This window comes from Zonotrichia leucophrys, chromosome 3 (assembly GCF_028769735.1).
Source record: "Zonotrichia leucophrys gambelii isolate GWCS_2022_RI chromosome 3, RI_Zleu_2.0, whole genome shotgun sequence".
In the NCBI taxonomy this organism is placed as follows: Eukaryota; Metazoa; Chordata; class Aves; order Passeriformes; family Passerellidae; genus Zonotrichia; species Zonotrichia leucophrys.
This window is the reverse complement of record NC_088172.1, coordinates 54,772,772-54,785,768: the sequence shown is the minus strand read 5'-3', so window position 1 is coordinate 54,785,768 and position 12,997 is coordinate 54,772,772. Positions and strand designations below refer to the sequence as shown.

The 12,997-nt window shown below is 43.8% G+C and overlaps 2 protein-coding genes across 3 annotated transcripts in view; both read left to right on the top strand.

The window, feature by feature from the left end:
* Window positions 1–6,149: 6,149 nt before the first annotated feature.
* GJE1 (gap junction protein epsilon 1) lies at window positions 6,150–9,326 on the top strand. Its single transcript, XM_064706954.1, has 3 exons — window positions 6,150–6,225; window positions 6,817–6,999; window positions 7,399–9,326. The coding sequence occupies exons 1-3, from the start codon at window positions 6,187–6,189 to the stop codon at window positions 7,792–7,794; spliced, it is 618 nt and encodes a 205-aa protein (XP_064563024.1). The 5' UTR covers window positions 6,150–6,186; the 3' UTR covers window positions 7,795–9,326.
* Window positions 9,327–12,655: 3,329 nt separating this feature from the next.
* VTA1 (vesicle trafficking 1) overlaps window positions 12,656–12,997 on the top strand; it is a 37,686-nt gene continuing 37,344 nt past the window's right edge. For both annotated transcript variants that reach the window (XM_064708292.1, XM_064708291.1), the window contains exon 1: window positions 12,656–12,814. In XM_064708292.1, the coding sequence (XP_064564362.1) occupies window positions 12,706–12,814 (109 nt within the window). In that variant the 5' untranslated portion in view covers window positions 12,656–12,705. The remainder of the gene's footprint in view (window positions 12,815–12,997) is intronic.

Genomic DNA, 12,997 nt, shown 5'->3' with positions numbered 1-12,997 from the left:
TCTCCCCGCCGCTGCCCACCGCGAAGCAGCCCCCGCCAGGCTCTGCCCGGCAAACCGGAGAGCTGTCCGACACGTCGGACAGAACGCAGGATCGCCTCCGGAAACTCGTCTTCCAGCGTCTTACTCAGGTGAAACCACAGTGCTTTGAAACGCAGGGAGCGAGGGGCGTGAGAATGAAGAGAATTTATTCCTGATGTGCAGCTGTGGGGTGTGCATAGATCTTACTCAAAGACATCAGCTGTGTTTAAAGTTTTAAGGTTTGATTTGTGAAGCTGCATTTCACAGTGGTCTTGACTATGGAAAGGGGGATAGGTGATGTATTTTATCTATTACTTACTCTGCAAATGGTATAACACAGTGGAGAATGAATTTTGTTTGCCTCCTTGAAGAGTAGAATTTGTTTCTAATGCTTCTTGATTTTCAGTGAGATAATGCCTTTTACTTCCGAGTGTCTGCACGTGTATAGGCTTTCCAAACAGCTCCATCTGTTTCCAGCAGAAGCCATGAATGTAGGTAGTCGTGCAAATATGCTGGAAGACAGGCAGACCCGTTGGACTGAATTTTCCAAGATAAAATGTTTAAGTAGAAGAATACGAGCATTATCCAGTAACATGCTCCGCAGACCGATTCCTGTATTTCTTTTTCTCAAAAGAGAGGATTCATGAGCTTGTAGAGAACTAGCTTGTTCATACTACTACAGCAGTTCTCTTGAAGCTCTGTGAGTTTATGACAGGTCTATGGAGAATCTGAGCACTGATATATCAGAAGCAAAGCATGACACATGTGCATGGCCTGTCCATGGCATGCTGTCTAGTGTAGGAATTAAATCAGTGATTTCTTCTTAAATAATGTTTTACTAAGATTATATTAAAAAAATAATTAAAGAATTAAGCAATGTTTCTTTCAAGTTACACTTCTCTGTATCTATTCATTGATCGTTGTGACTCTTCTCACATCCCTGAACACATAAATGTGTTAAAGTTGCATAAATTACTGATTCATATAATGCTGAGTAATTTGTTTGAACCCAACCAGTGCTAGGCCTCAGAAAGGATCAGGCTAGATGCTTCACCTTTACCACCAAGCAGCTCATCAGAAACATCACAGAGCTCCTCTGGAGGTGATTCTTGTTACTGATCAAGTTCCTTCCACACAGCTTTAAATTCAGCTATGTTCCCTCTGAGGCGGCCTTACTGATGGCTTACATATTTATATAAATCACTGTGACCCTCTATTTTGTTGAGCATACATGAAATTTTCTAAGATCAACTGTAGCCATGTTTCTGTTAAACAGTCCAAATCCCTCTTTTTGGTTCCCATTGGCTGGATCCAATATAGGTCTTTAACTCTGTGAGTTTAACACTGGGAGTATGGTTTTTTTGCTAATTTGTTTGAAAATGGGTTTATATATCAACAGACAATATGATTCCCACTGGGAGAATTGTTTAAATTCAACTTGTCTTTAATATTGATTTTCTTGGGACAAGAGGTAGCTGAGTCTTTTTGCATGAATATCAACAAAAGAACCCTTTAGAAACTTCTATTGATATAAACTTGGTGCAGTTTGCATGGAGAGAGGTAAGACTCCTTGCTTTTTGTTTCACAACACTACCACTCCTACTGCTGCCTTTCAGGAGAATTTCTTCTATCCTAGTTAATTTTACCTGTCCTTTAGTCCACAGGATAGAATTCCTAAGGTTGAAGAATCAGAAACATTTTCAGTGGAAACATATTCCTGATTTTTATCAGTACTTGATTTTATCTACTCCATGTTTTTTGGAACTCTAACAGCCAGGAAATAAGCTTTGAAGAAAGTGAGTGGCTCCAGCTCAGGGAAGACAGACAGTCAGATAATGCATCTACTGCATCTACTGCCCATGCAGTATAAATACAATTCAACCACCTATCATATTCAACCAGTATGAATATGATTTCCTGCAGAGGCAAAAAGGCGTGGGTGGGGAAGATCCACAGACCCTGACATAAACCAGTCAGAATTCAGATCTCCATATACAAACTGTTCATCATTCTCTTTTCAAACAAGAGTCCACCCATGCCTAGATGCCATTTCAGATTACAGCCTAGAGACAATTTAATTGTGGAGCTCTGACACAGTACTTGGCACAAGAGTGAGGGAGAGAGTGCCACAGGTGAATCTCCCCAGTGGGAAAGAAACTGCACAGGCACAATCAGAATCACATCACCACAGATGGAGTGCAACACCACAGGGGAGAAACCACAACAACTTGGAAATGTGAGAGGGAAAACTTCATCAGTAATTCCCAAGTGTAGGAATTCATAATCAGTTCATGTAGGAATGAGGAGCTCCACACATCTCACAAACGCCCTCTACCGAGAAGTGGGTCTGACAGGAAAAAACACTCTTTTCACACGTTTATGCAGCTCAAGGTACTTGATAATTCCAGGGATAATTCCAGATTTGCACATCACAACATGTGTAGTCCCATGAAGAGCCAAGCATATCTGCCACCAAAACTACCTGCAGTAAGTAGCCCTTAAATAAGTATGTGTACTTGCACATTAAATGAAAACCGGGTTCAAATGGAGCCCTGGAAGTGATCATGTTTGAAGGCCTGATTGTCAGTCAAATTTTAAAAAGAAACAAAGCAACAACCAAGGAACAAATACTACCTGAATTTAAATAATGAGCATTAGGAACTAAACCTTCAATAAATTTTGTAATATCACTCATTACAACAGTAGATACAGCTGGGAAGTGGGCATGCATTGTAGCAGACAGCAACTTCTTCCAGGCAGTCAAAAGTACAATAACCTAAAGTAACTCACAGGTTTTTTTCTTATTATTTCAATAGAAGCTTTCTTATTTTGATGGGGGGAACTCTGCAAACCAAAATAGAAATTCAGGTGCTTGCAGCGCTAGACAAAGCTGGAAAGCTAGCAGAAGTGGCTTTCTCCAATAGTCATGCAAGTTCTCTTTTGGGAAACAAAACCTTATCTCGTTGATATCAATTCAATTTTTTGTACCATTTTCATGGTGCTGGTTTTATTTATGGCATGAGGGTAACAGGTGCCATTACCTTTAACCACATTAATAAAGGAATAAATTGGGTGCTTCATGTTAAACACACAGGTCATCCCTCTAAGCACAACTGTAGCTTTATGCATGTATTTACATTCCATTTATTTTACTGTATTCATTCAGTAGAACTTCAATTCATTAAAAGGTTAAAGAGCACATCGCTGAGCTCCCAACTGGAGTCAAGATCCAGGCTTCAGACTCGCTCAGAAACAAATGTGATATCAATATCTTCCATCCCATTTGTCCATGATAGACAACTAACAGACAGCTGCTCCTACACGTTCAAAACAAATAATGATTTTCTGTCAAGGAAGTATCAAGGAATGGCTTGAGTTCCCTCTGCACTCAAAAGGACTGCACAATGCCAGCTTACTCTACTTTCATCTCTAGTTATCTTCCTAATGTGGTGTTAAGAAGCACGTTATTGAACACACATGACAAAAGAAAAACATTGCTATTAGTTCCTCCTAGTGCGAAGATAATGGGATTCCTGTGCTTGAGCTCACATGACACTGGAGACACTTCAAAGAAAGTGACAATTTTATGGGGGGCCCATTCATCACACTCAGCGGGGTTTTACTGCAGACACCCATGGGGTTTGTATTGGGTTTATCTGACAACCTCTCCAGAATTAATTTGTTTTTTATATTTCAGTGCAGCTGCATTCCTTATGTGTTCCTATAAAAAAAAATCAGAGCATGGCCAGCTAAGCCTTCTTTCAGCAGCTTTATCACATGACAGAGATTCAAGTTTCTATATTGTTACTGAGGTTGATTGTTGATTGTCTTGTATTAGACAATCCAGTCAGGTAAGTAATCATATGATTCTCACCTAAAAATAAAAAAGATACAAAGTAACATTTGTATTGTGCTGATTTTTACCTAAATGGTGTTCTGAAATATGGTTTCTATTTATAGTGGAATAAAATGCTGGCCAAACTTTATGGGTTCACATTAATCAATTAATGTGCAAATAATCACTACTCTACCAAGCATGACAAAAAGCTTTGAAAGATCTATCTCCATTTAGAAACTAGGAGTTGTTAAGTTTTTCGATGGTGTTTTTCAACATTTCTATTTTAAGAAATCCTACTAAACACAAACACAACTACTTTTTGAGGTACATTCAACAGCAGATTTTCAATAGGCATTTCACATTTTAAAATAATTAAATTACTGAAATATTACTAACATTAAACATGCTGAACTAATTTAGTCATTTCATAGTATTGTGGGAGCACTAGAATTGCATTTGGACGATAATTAAGTTCCATATGTATTGAAAAACTATTCACTGTAACCAAAATCACTGCATTTTGGTCAAGGTCAGTCACCACGCTGAGAATCACAGTACTTTACTGCAGATCACACACCACTGAGAGACATTATTGCTTTTAGTTCATTTGACATACACAAACCTCAGCCTTCTCTCTATGCAGCAGAGCAGCAGATTGCATTAAAAACGTTTGGAAACCCAGTCTGGGTGCTACCGATACAGTACCTCTACAGTACTCCGTGAGACAGAAATAACATGTACTTATTGGAGCACTTTTCACCTTCTTTCAGTAGATGCAGGGCGGGTTCCCTTTACAAAAGGCGTTCTGATGTCTTACAACAGTTATTGACACCATATCGTTAACACAGTCATTGAGGCACCTCTTAGAGACGCAAGAGCTCAGTCCATAAATACAATAAACACCAATTTCCATCACTTCCCCTCTTCCGCCTATGTTTCCATGCCTATGAGCATACATGACGGAGGCAACAATGCTTTTTGATACATCATCTGGAAGTCATGCTGCAGCCAGTTACAAGGGAAGCTCTCTTTTGAGTTTAGAGGCAAAAGAGCAACTGCCTCTCTCTGGATTTGGTGACCTGATTTCACTTTCCTACGCACGCCAAATAAACTACTGCATACCACTGAGTGAATGACAAATTAGCATTTCCCCTTTACTGGTTTCCCATCTCCATCCTTCCGCTCTCCATCTTCCCACAGAACTCCCACTGGGTTCAAACTACTGAGTTGAAGTACTTCCTTGCGGCAGATTACCAGCAGGAGTGTCTGGCTCATGCACGGACTCGCGTGCACAGCTCTTCTGGAGCTGCTCCAACTCCACATACTGAGTACGCTGGCAAACTATTAGTAGCAATTATTGCCATTAAGTTGTTTGTAGCAACTTTGAAGTGGGTAATACTATTTGTTTTCATTCAATTTCTGGTTCTTTGAATTCAGAATCGTGGATCGGCACCTTCCAAGTCCTGAGGCATCCTTTTCTGTTGGATTTAGTCATAAAGTTGATAAGCTCTAGATGCTCCGGCTAGCAGAGTCCCGGCTCTTCCCGCCGGCGGCAGCCGGAACGAGGATGGAGGCCGGGGCAGGGAGCGGCTCCGGGGCCGGGCGGAGGTGATGGTCGCTACAGCGGGTACCCCGGCGCGGCGGTGAAAAGCCGGCAGGGCAGGGGCAGGGATGGGGACAGGGACAGGGGCAGGAGCAGCGGCAGGGGCAGGGGCAGGAGCAGCGGCAGGGGCAGGAGCAGGGGCAGGGGCAGGGACAGGGAAAGGGACAGGGGCAGGAGCAGCGGCAGGGGCAGGGGCAGAAGCAGCGACAGGAGCAGGAGCAGGGGCAGGGGCAGGAGCAGCGGCAGGGGCAGGAGCAGCGACAGGAGCAGGAGCAGCGGCAGGGGCAGGGGCAGGAGCAGCGGCAGGGGCAGGAGCAGCGGCAGGGGCAGGAGCAGCGACAGGAGCAGGAGCAGCGGCAGGGGCAGCGACAGGAGCAGGAGCAGCGGCAGGGGCAGGGGCAGGAGCAGCGGCAGGGGCAGGAGCAGCGACAGGAGCAGGAGCAGCGGCAGGGGCAGGGGCAGGGACAGGAGCAGCGGCAGGGGCAGGGGCAGGGGCAGGTGCGCGGCGGGCGGCGGTGGCGGCCGGCGCTGCTGACGGTGCTGCCCGGGGATTATCGGCGGGCGCCGGCCGGCCCCGCTTTTGCTGCGCCCGCTGCCGGCCCGAACGCGGGGGCCCGACCGGGGACAAAGGGCGGAGCGAGCCGGGGCCGGGGCAGGGGTCGCGGCCAGGGGCAGGGCGGGCTCCGGCTCCGGCCGCCACCGCCCACACAGGGCACCTTCCCCAGCCATGTCCCCCAACTACATCCGGAGCTTCTCGGAGGGATGTGTGAGTACGCGGGGCGCGCCCCTGGCCCCACCGGAGCCGGGGTCCGGCCCCAAAGCGCGCACGGGCCAGAGGGGCCGCCCGCCCGCCTGCGCTCCCGGCCCGGGCTCGGCGGGGCAGGCGGCCGGAGCGGGCTGACAATCGCCCCTTTGGGGAGAGTGAACTTTAATTTGCGGGAATAAGGATGGTTCCAAGCATGGTTAGGTTTGATGGTGGCACGGCGGTCCGTGCTTTGCCATCACCTGACATCATGTGAATGAATCAGTACAACAGCAAAACGAATAGCCTTTGGGTCGAAGCGCTCAGCTCCGTCTGGCGCCTTCTGCAGCAGCGGAATACAGATAAAGGCAGTGAAACAAATGAACTGGCAAGTGCTAGACAAATTAACGTTTATATAAAGTTAGAAGGAACAATAAAGTGTTGTAAGAACATTATTCTGTTAGAGAGCTACTGCACCCTTCATAGGCAAACTGTCTCCTTTAAAACAAGTAGAATAAAATAAATATTCTGGATAATGAAAAAGAGCAACTAGACTTCCAACAATAACACTGTTCATTTTTGTTTTTTATGTTCAATGAACCCTCTGATTTGCAGCTCAGGCCGCCAACAGTAATTGGACAATTCCACACTCTTTTTTTTGGCTCAATTCGAATGTTTTTCCTTGGTGTTTTGGGCTTTGCTGTTTATGGAAATGAGGCCTTGCATTTCAGCTGTGACCCAGACAAGAGAGAGGTTAATCTTTTCTGTTACAACCAGTTCAGACCTATAACTCCTCAGGTAATTATCTTTTTCTGTTATTTTTTTTTCATGGTAAAAATCCAATGTAAAGCAAATTAGCTGCAAAAATTAAAGCATGATTTTTCCATATAAGTACTAACTGACTAGGCTAATTATCACTAGCTTTTTTCATTAATATTTTCCTCTTACTATCCCTTTAGCTGTAACTAAATATGGAGCTGTGTTTCCTGTCCTTCAAAATAATACTAATGTTTCAGAACCCAACTAAACTTTTCAAACCAAAACATAACTGCTTTTTACCTTTATTGTCATCTAAGCTTTTCTACATTCGATATATATATTAAAAACAGACTTGCAAAATGTTCCAATATGCATGTGTTTTAGCTGTTCCAAAGCAGTTGTAAGTGATCTGACAGGTACATTTCTGCTGCATTTTAGGTATTCTGGGCATTACAGCTGGTGATTGTACTGGTACCTGGAGCCTTTTTTCACCTTTATGCTGCTTGTAAGAGCATCAAACAGGAAGATATTCTCCAAAAGTCATCATACACTGGTTTTTATATCTTCTCTGTTTTCTTAAGGATTGTCCTTGAAGTTGTGGCTTTTTGGCTTCAGATTCAGCTCTTTGGTTTCAAAGTGAACGCAATCTACATGTGTGATGTGGGAGCACTTGATAAAAAGTTTAACATTACCCGGTGCATGGTGCCAGAGCACTTTGAAAAGACAATCTTTCTTATTGCAATGTACACATTTACTGTGATTACAGTGATCTTGTGTGTTGCTGAAATTTTTGAAATCTCATGTAGAAGGCTAGGTATCTTAAAAACTCAGTGATGTCAACTTGCATTCATTTACTGCTCAGTCCACCTGCAGTTTTGTAACAATGGTTTCAAACCACAGCAGAAAAACATCTCCTGTCCTCTATGCAGTGCTGCAGAAGAGAACCACTCTCATGATTACTGAGGCAGAATGGTCACTTGACATAAAATTCTCTTCTAAAAACTTGCACACTATGAGAACAATCTTTGTTTCCAAGTCAAGGTCAAAGGCACTAAGATCTCCAAGAGCAATGTATTTTCATGACCTGCTACCTATGATAGTTCTGCCCCCAGAGGAGTGCTTGTGTGTGAGGAGATGGTTATTTATAAACACACTTCTATTCACAGCTTTTCTGAACACATGCTATCTGAGTTAATAAGGCCATTGCCCTTCTAGGAAAAATTATTGCAAACTTTTTACATGTTCTTATGGCTTGAGAATTGAACAATAATAGTGGATGTTCTCCGTGTACCAGAAAGAACTCCAACATCTTCCCAAGAAGTGCCACTGAGATGTAACCTGCAACTCAGCCCCCAGGGGCAGAGGCTCCTGGTTAGACTGTGGTGACAACATATCCATGGATACCAGCTTACTTTGCAGAGGCTCAGCTACTGTCACCTGCTGGCTCAGAATCTCCTTTTAAAAGTGAAAGAGTAGCATGGTATTCTTTGTGCTGACTGCAATGCCTCATTACGTTTTAGCCTACCATAAAGAAGATTTTTTACCAATATAGTATGATCACATTTTGAAGGAGGAAAAGGGCTTTTTAACAATTTTGCATAAGCGGCTTCAAAGTGTCAAAATAAAATCTTAGAGAAAAGCCTTTCCTAGGCCCAATCATGATTTGATTTCAATGTGTTTTGCTTGTGTGTGACTGCAGAATTGGGCCCACAGAATTTTCTGATGTTTGTGTCAGATCTAACTTTTTCTTGCTCTGACTAAGGCTGCTAGAATAACAGTGAAAAAGAACTCTGCATATTAAAATTATTCTATGCAGTAAGTGTATTGGGTTAGGTTAGGTCTTAAACTTTTTATAGGCATCAGTTGTTTTTGTGTGCAACAGCTTCTTCTTAAGTTTTAATAAACATAATAAATTTAGAAGTGATTTCCTTGTGCTGAAGTGAGATAAAGGAAAGAAAACAGATTTCAGAATCAGAAAGAAAGGAGGAGGTAGTTTCCTGTATAAAATATCTACAAATAGCTATTACAACAATCAACAATTTTCCATCTGTTTTTCAAACATAAAAAAACTGAGATCCTGATAAGAGAATCTGGGTAATTTCAGAAATATTTAGAAAATTCTGGAAAAAATCTTACCAATTGTTTTACCACCAATTGTTAGTTAATTAGTCCAAATATGATTCAGCACAGCTGAATTATCATAGCCTTGTAATTCTCACCCACAAAAGTAAACCTGCTAAATAAATGGAATAGCAAGTTTTAGGTGTCTTGGATTTGATTGAATCTGAGTCGTCTGAAACAAAGTGGGCTACAATTAGATGTGTAGTTTTTTAAATATGCTGATCAAGAACAAAACTACATATCTCAATACATGTGCTATATTAAAGCATTAATATTATTTTTCCCTATGGAAATAAGTTTTATGTTGTCTTAAAGAAATGTCCAGTCAAAGCTATCAGATTTATGCAATATTAAATTAGTTATTTGATATTTGCAAGCATTGCAAGTGAAATAAAAATCACTGTGGTAACTTCTTGTTTACATAATATGCCATGTTCTTTGGTTGATACATGTCTAATTTTTCACTGTATATGTCAATATCCATCTGGAATTATTCTTTCCAATTGAAAATTGTAATCTCAAGTAAAAAAAAATATTTAGAAAAACATACAGTATATAGAACTACTAAGAAAAAGAATGTACTTTCATGTGCTAGGAACAGTTGTTACCAACGGTACACTTGGAATCCCACTTCATCAGTTATTTGTATAATAATAAAATAACTTAATCACAACCTCGTCAGTATTTTCCCTGGTGTTCAATATGTCATTGCTTGTTGTTCTTCTGTAAATTTCCAAACACTTCAGAAGGGTCAGAAGAGTGCCAAAACCCCCAAGCCCTCAGGAGTTTTTTAAGTCCTTGTTACCATCAAGAGCCTTGAAGAACAAGTACTAGCATGGGACTGTCTGAGGATGCCTAGAGTGATTTAGGAGCTGTGTTACTGACCACCATGGCCTTTTCTTTCTGGTCACATTCTGGAACATATTAAAAATTTCCCTTCTTCCAAATCAGATACACCGATTTTTTTTTTCTGCATTTCCTGTGGAATTAAAATTGTCAAATTCCTCAGTCCTTAATTTAAAAAAAAAAGTGCATTATTGCCTTTTAGTGTAAATGTTTTTCTGTGCCTCATTCTGCCATTAGTTTCTGGAACACATTGATGGAGATATTATATTCATGTAAAGAAATCATTTCCCCATGGATATCAACACTTCTCTTTCCTATATTTGCCATTTGTTTTCCTGGCACTCATTGTATTCTCAAGTGTCTATAAACTTTTCTTTTGCTTAGTCTTCCAAACTCCCACCACTTTCATTCTCATTTACAATGTTTTCTATCAGCTTCCTTCCACCCTTACTCCCTCTGAGATTGATATGCCTTCATGCATTTCTCAGTATTGAGCTGATTTTTGCTCAAAGGCTTAGCAAGTATTTGAGACAATCATGAAGGCTTTTTTTCCGCTTTTGCCATTAAGAAAGGAATTTATAATACAGCTGGGGATTCTTTGATTCAATTCTATTTCTTTACACAGTGAACATGAAGTCCTGTCTCCCAGAACACTGAGGAAGCATTTTTGTTGCTTACATCAGGTTCACACTGTAAGTGCTTCTTTGACTTTTTCATTGTTTTCCACCATACTCTAGCCACCTAATTTTCACAGATAGCACTCAAAGCAATCCCCAGCTCATGTGTTTGCAATCAGTTTTGTCTCTAGTCAGACATCATGACCATTTCAGTTCTCACTTAACAAAGAACCGTAATTGTGACGTGATTGCATTTACATAGCTATATATATATAGCTGCTCTGGGCCAGCCAGCCTCTAGTATAACACCACAGCATCCCAGTCCTGTAACCACTCCTTGTTCTCTGCTTTCATGGATTCCTCTCTTCTGTTCAGACATCATTTCCCTTCTGTTCCCTTTCTGGCACACTCCCATGCCAGCAATGAGACAACACAACCACCTCTCCTACCCTGTGCCTCCCTCCAGCAAGCACCCTTCTTCATGCCCTGGAGCACTGACATTCCCTTCCTTTGCAAACAGACACTTTGAGATCGAGGGTTGGCAAAAGGGCTACCTAAAAGAAATGTAAAAATAGTTTTAACTATGCCATCAGAATGAGGTATATAGACACTAAATTTATATTGCAATAACTTGTGAGATTCATTTAAAACCATTTTGCTTCAACAGTTCACATTTCTCATCCTGTTCTTACCCCCTCTCTGCAAAACTAGAAATCCCTGGCAGTTCTTCTGAGAAAAAGTTATCTGGGAAGTGATGATCCCCTGAGATTCATGCTCCAGAGCTGACAGACTTTCTGATAGCCACCAAGAAGCAGCCCAGTCCTATTAGCCAGGCCATGGTAGTATTACAAAATGGGGAACATGTTAAATTTTCTTAAGGAAGGATTTTCTTTGATGTTTAATCTTTGAATACTTTCAAGCTTAATCAAAAAGGGAGATTTAATCTGTGAAAACAGACAGCAGCTAACAAGCAAGCTCTAACTGATCTCCAAGTGTTAGAAAAACAAATCACTTGGTAGTAGAAATGCCTTGTTTACCAGGTTTACATTGTTTGCCAGGTTTAGAGCTTGACATCCTTCATCCATCTCAGACCCTGGGGCAGGTTAACAAAGCTTGGAAAGAAGAACACAAGAATGTAGAATTTACAGGCCACAGGGCCATTTGGCAGAACCCACAAAATAAGGAAGAAACTAATAAGGCCACTCAGTTACTGTGCTGCAATCAGCTCCAACTGGGTAAAAGGCAATTCTGGCAGGGGGAAATCCTCACCACCAGCTCATGGACAAGTGACCCAAGAAACTCAGCGACTCAAACAAGAAAGACTAAACATGGTCATCAATTAGCAGAAGAAACAAGAGAATAATTAACTAACAGAATACAGAAAACTAATAAGAGAACTATTGTTCTCTTATTGAAAAACAAAGCAGCCTTTGTTTGCTAGTATGTATAAATAGTAAAGTGCTGATAGTTGGGGTGCTTGATTTCTGGAATACCCCCAAACACCCAGGCTCGCCCAACTCTGAAATGAATAATCAATATCTCTCTCGAATGTGTATTTATTGGCTTGTTGCATACCGAGTAACTAATCCGATTTTTGCAGACAACAGTTTTTGGGGATGAAGGGGAGAGGCCCAGAAGAACAGGCACGCCTCAGCCCCCAAGGGCCTCACGGACCTTAGCAAGCCTTGGGACAGCCCAAGGAGGAGAAGTTTCAGTCTGAGAAAGGATTTTACTTGCAGGTGCACCTGCACAGGCCAGGTGGGCACAGCTCTCTGAGCTGGCCTGCCAAAGGGAGGGAGGCAGAAGGGACGGGGAGGGCGTCACTGCTCAGCCCTGGGCAGCCGGAGCCAGGCCGGCTGCGCCAGGGAGCAGCCCCGACCGCCCCCAGGTCTCCGGGCCACGCAGGGGGCGTTTGACGCTGTAGGGCCCCACAGGCGGAAGGACGGACGAATGAACGGGTGGAGTAGTGGATGAATGAGTGGAGTGGTGGACGGACGGACAGACGGACGGACAGCCCCGCCCACCCCCTCCTGGCCCGCAGGGGGCGCTCCCCGCGCGCCGCCGCCCGCCCGCCCACGGCGCCCGAGCCGGAAGCGGAAGCGGCGCGCGCCAGCCCCGGGAGCGAGAGCCGAGCGCCGCCGCCGCCGCCGCCCCCCGCGCCATGGCGGCCCCGGCGCTGCCCCCGCTGCCGCCGCAGCTCAAGAGCATCCAGCACCATCTGCGGACCGCGCAGGAGCTGGACAAGCGCGAGCCCGTGGTGGCGTACTACTGTGAGTGAGGAGGCGACCGCGGCACCGTCCCGCCGGGCCCGGCCCGGCCCGGCCGCCGCTGCACCGGGCGGAGCGCTCCTCCCCTGCCCGGGCGGGCGGGAGGCCCGCGGGATGCGCGGAGACGCGGGGCCGGGGGGAAGCCCCACCTCTGGGCGGTGCGGGGTGGTCGCGGCAGCCGCGCCC

Coding starts and splice junctions, on each gene's coding strand:
- GJE1 (XM_064706954.1), top strand. CDS start 6,187: ATGTCCCCCAACTACATCCGGAGCTTCTCGGAGGGATGT. Junction 6,226..6,816: donor GGAGCTTCTCGGAGGGATGT/GTGAGTACGCGG, acceptor TCTGATTTGCAG/CTCAGGCCGCCAACAGTAAT. Junction 7,000..7,398: donor TCAGACCTATAACTCCTCAG/GTAATTATCTTT, acceptor GCTGCATTTTAG/GTATTCTGGGCATTACAGCT.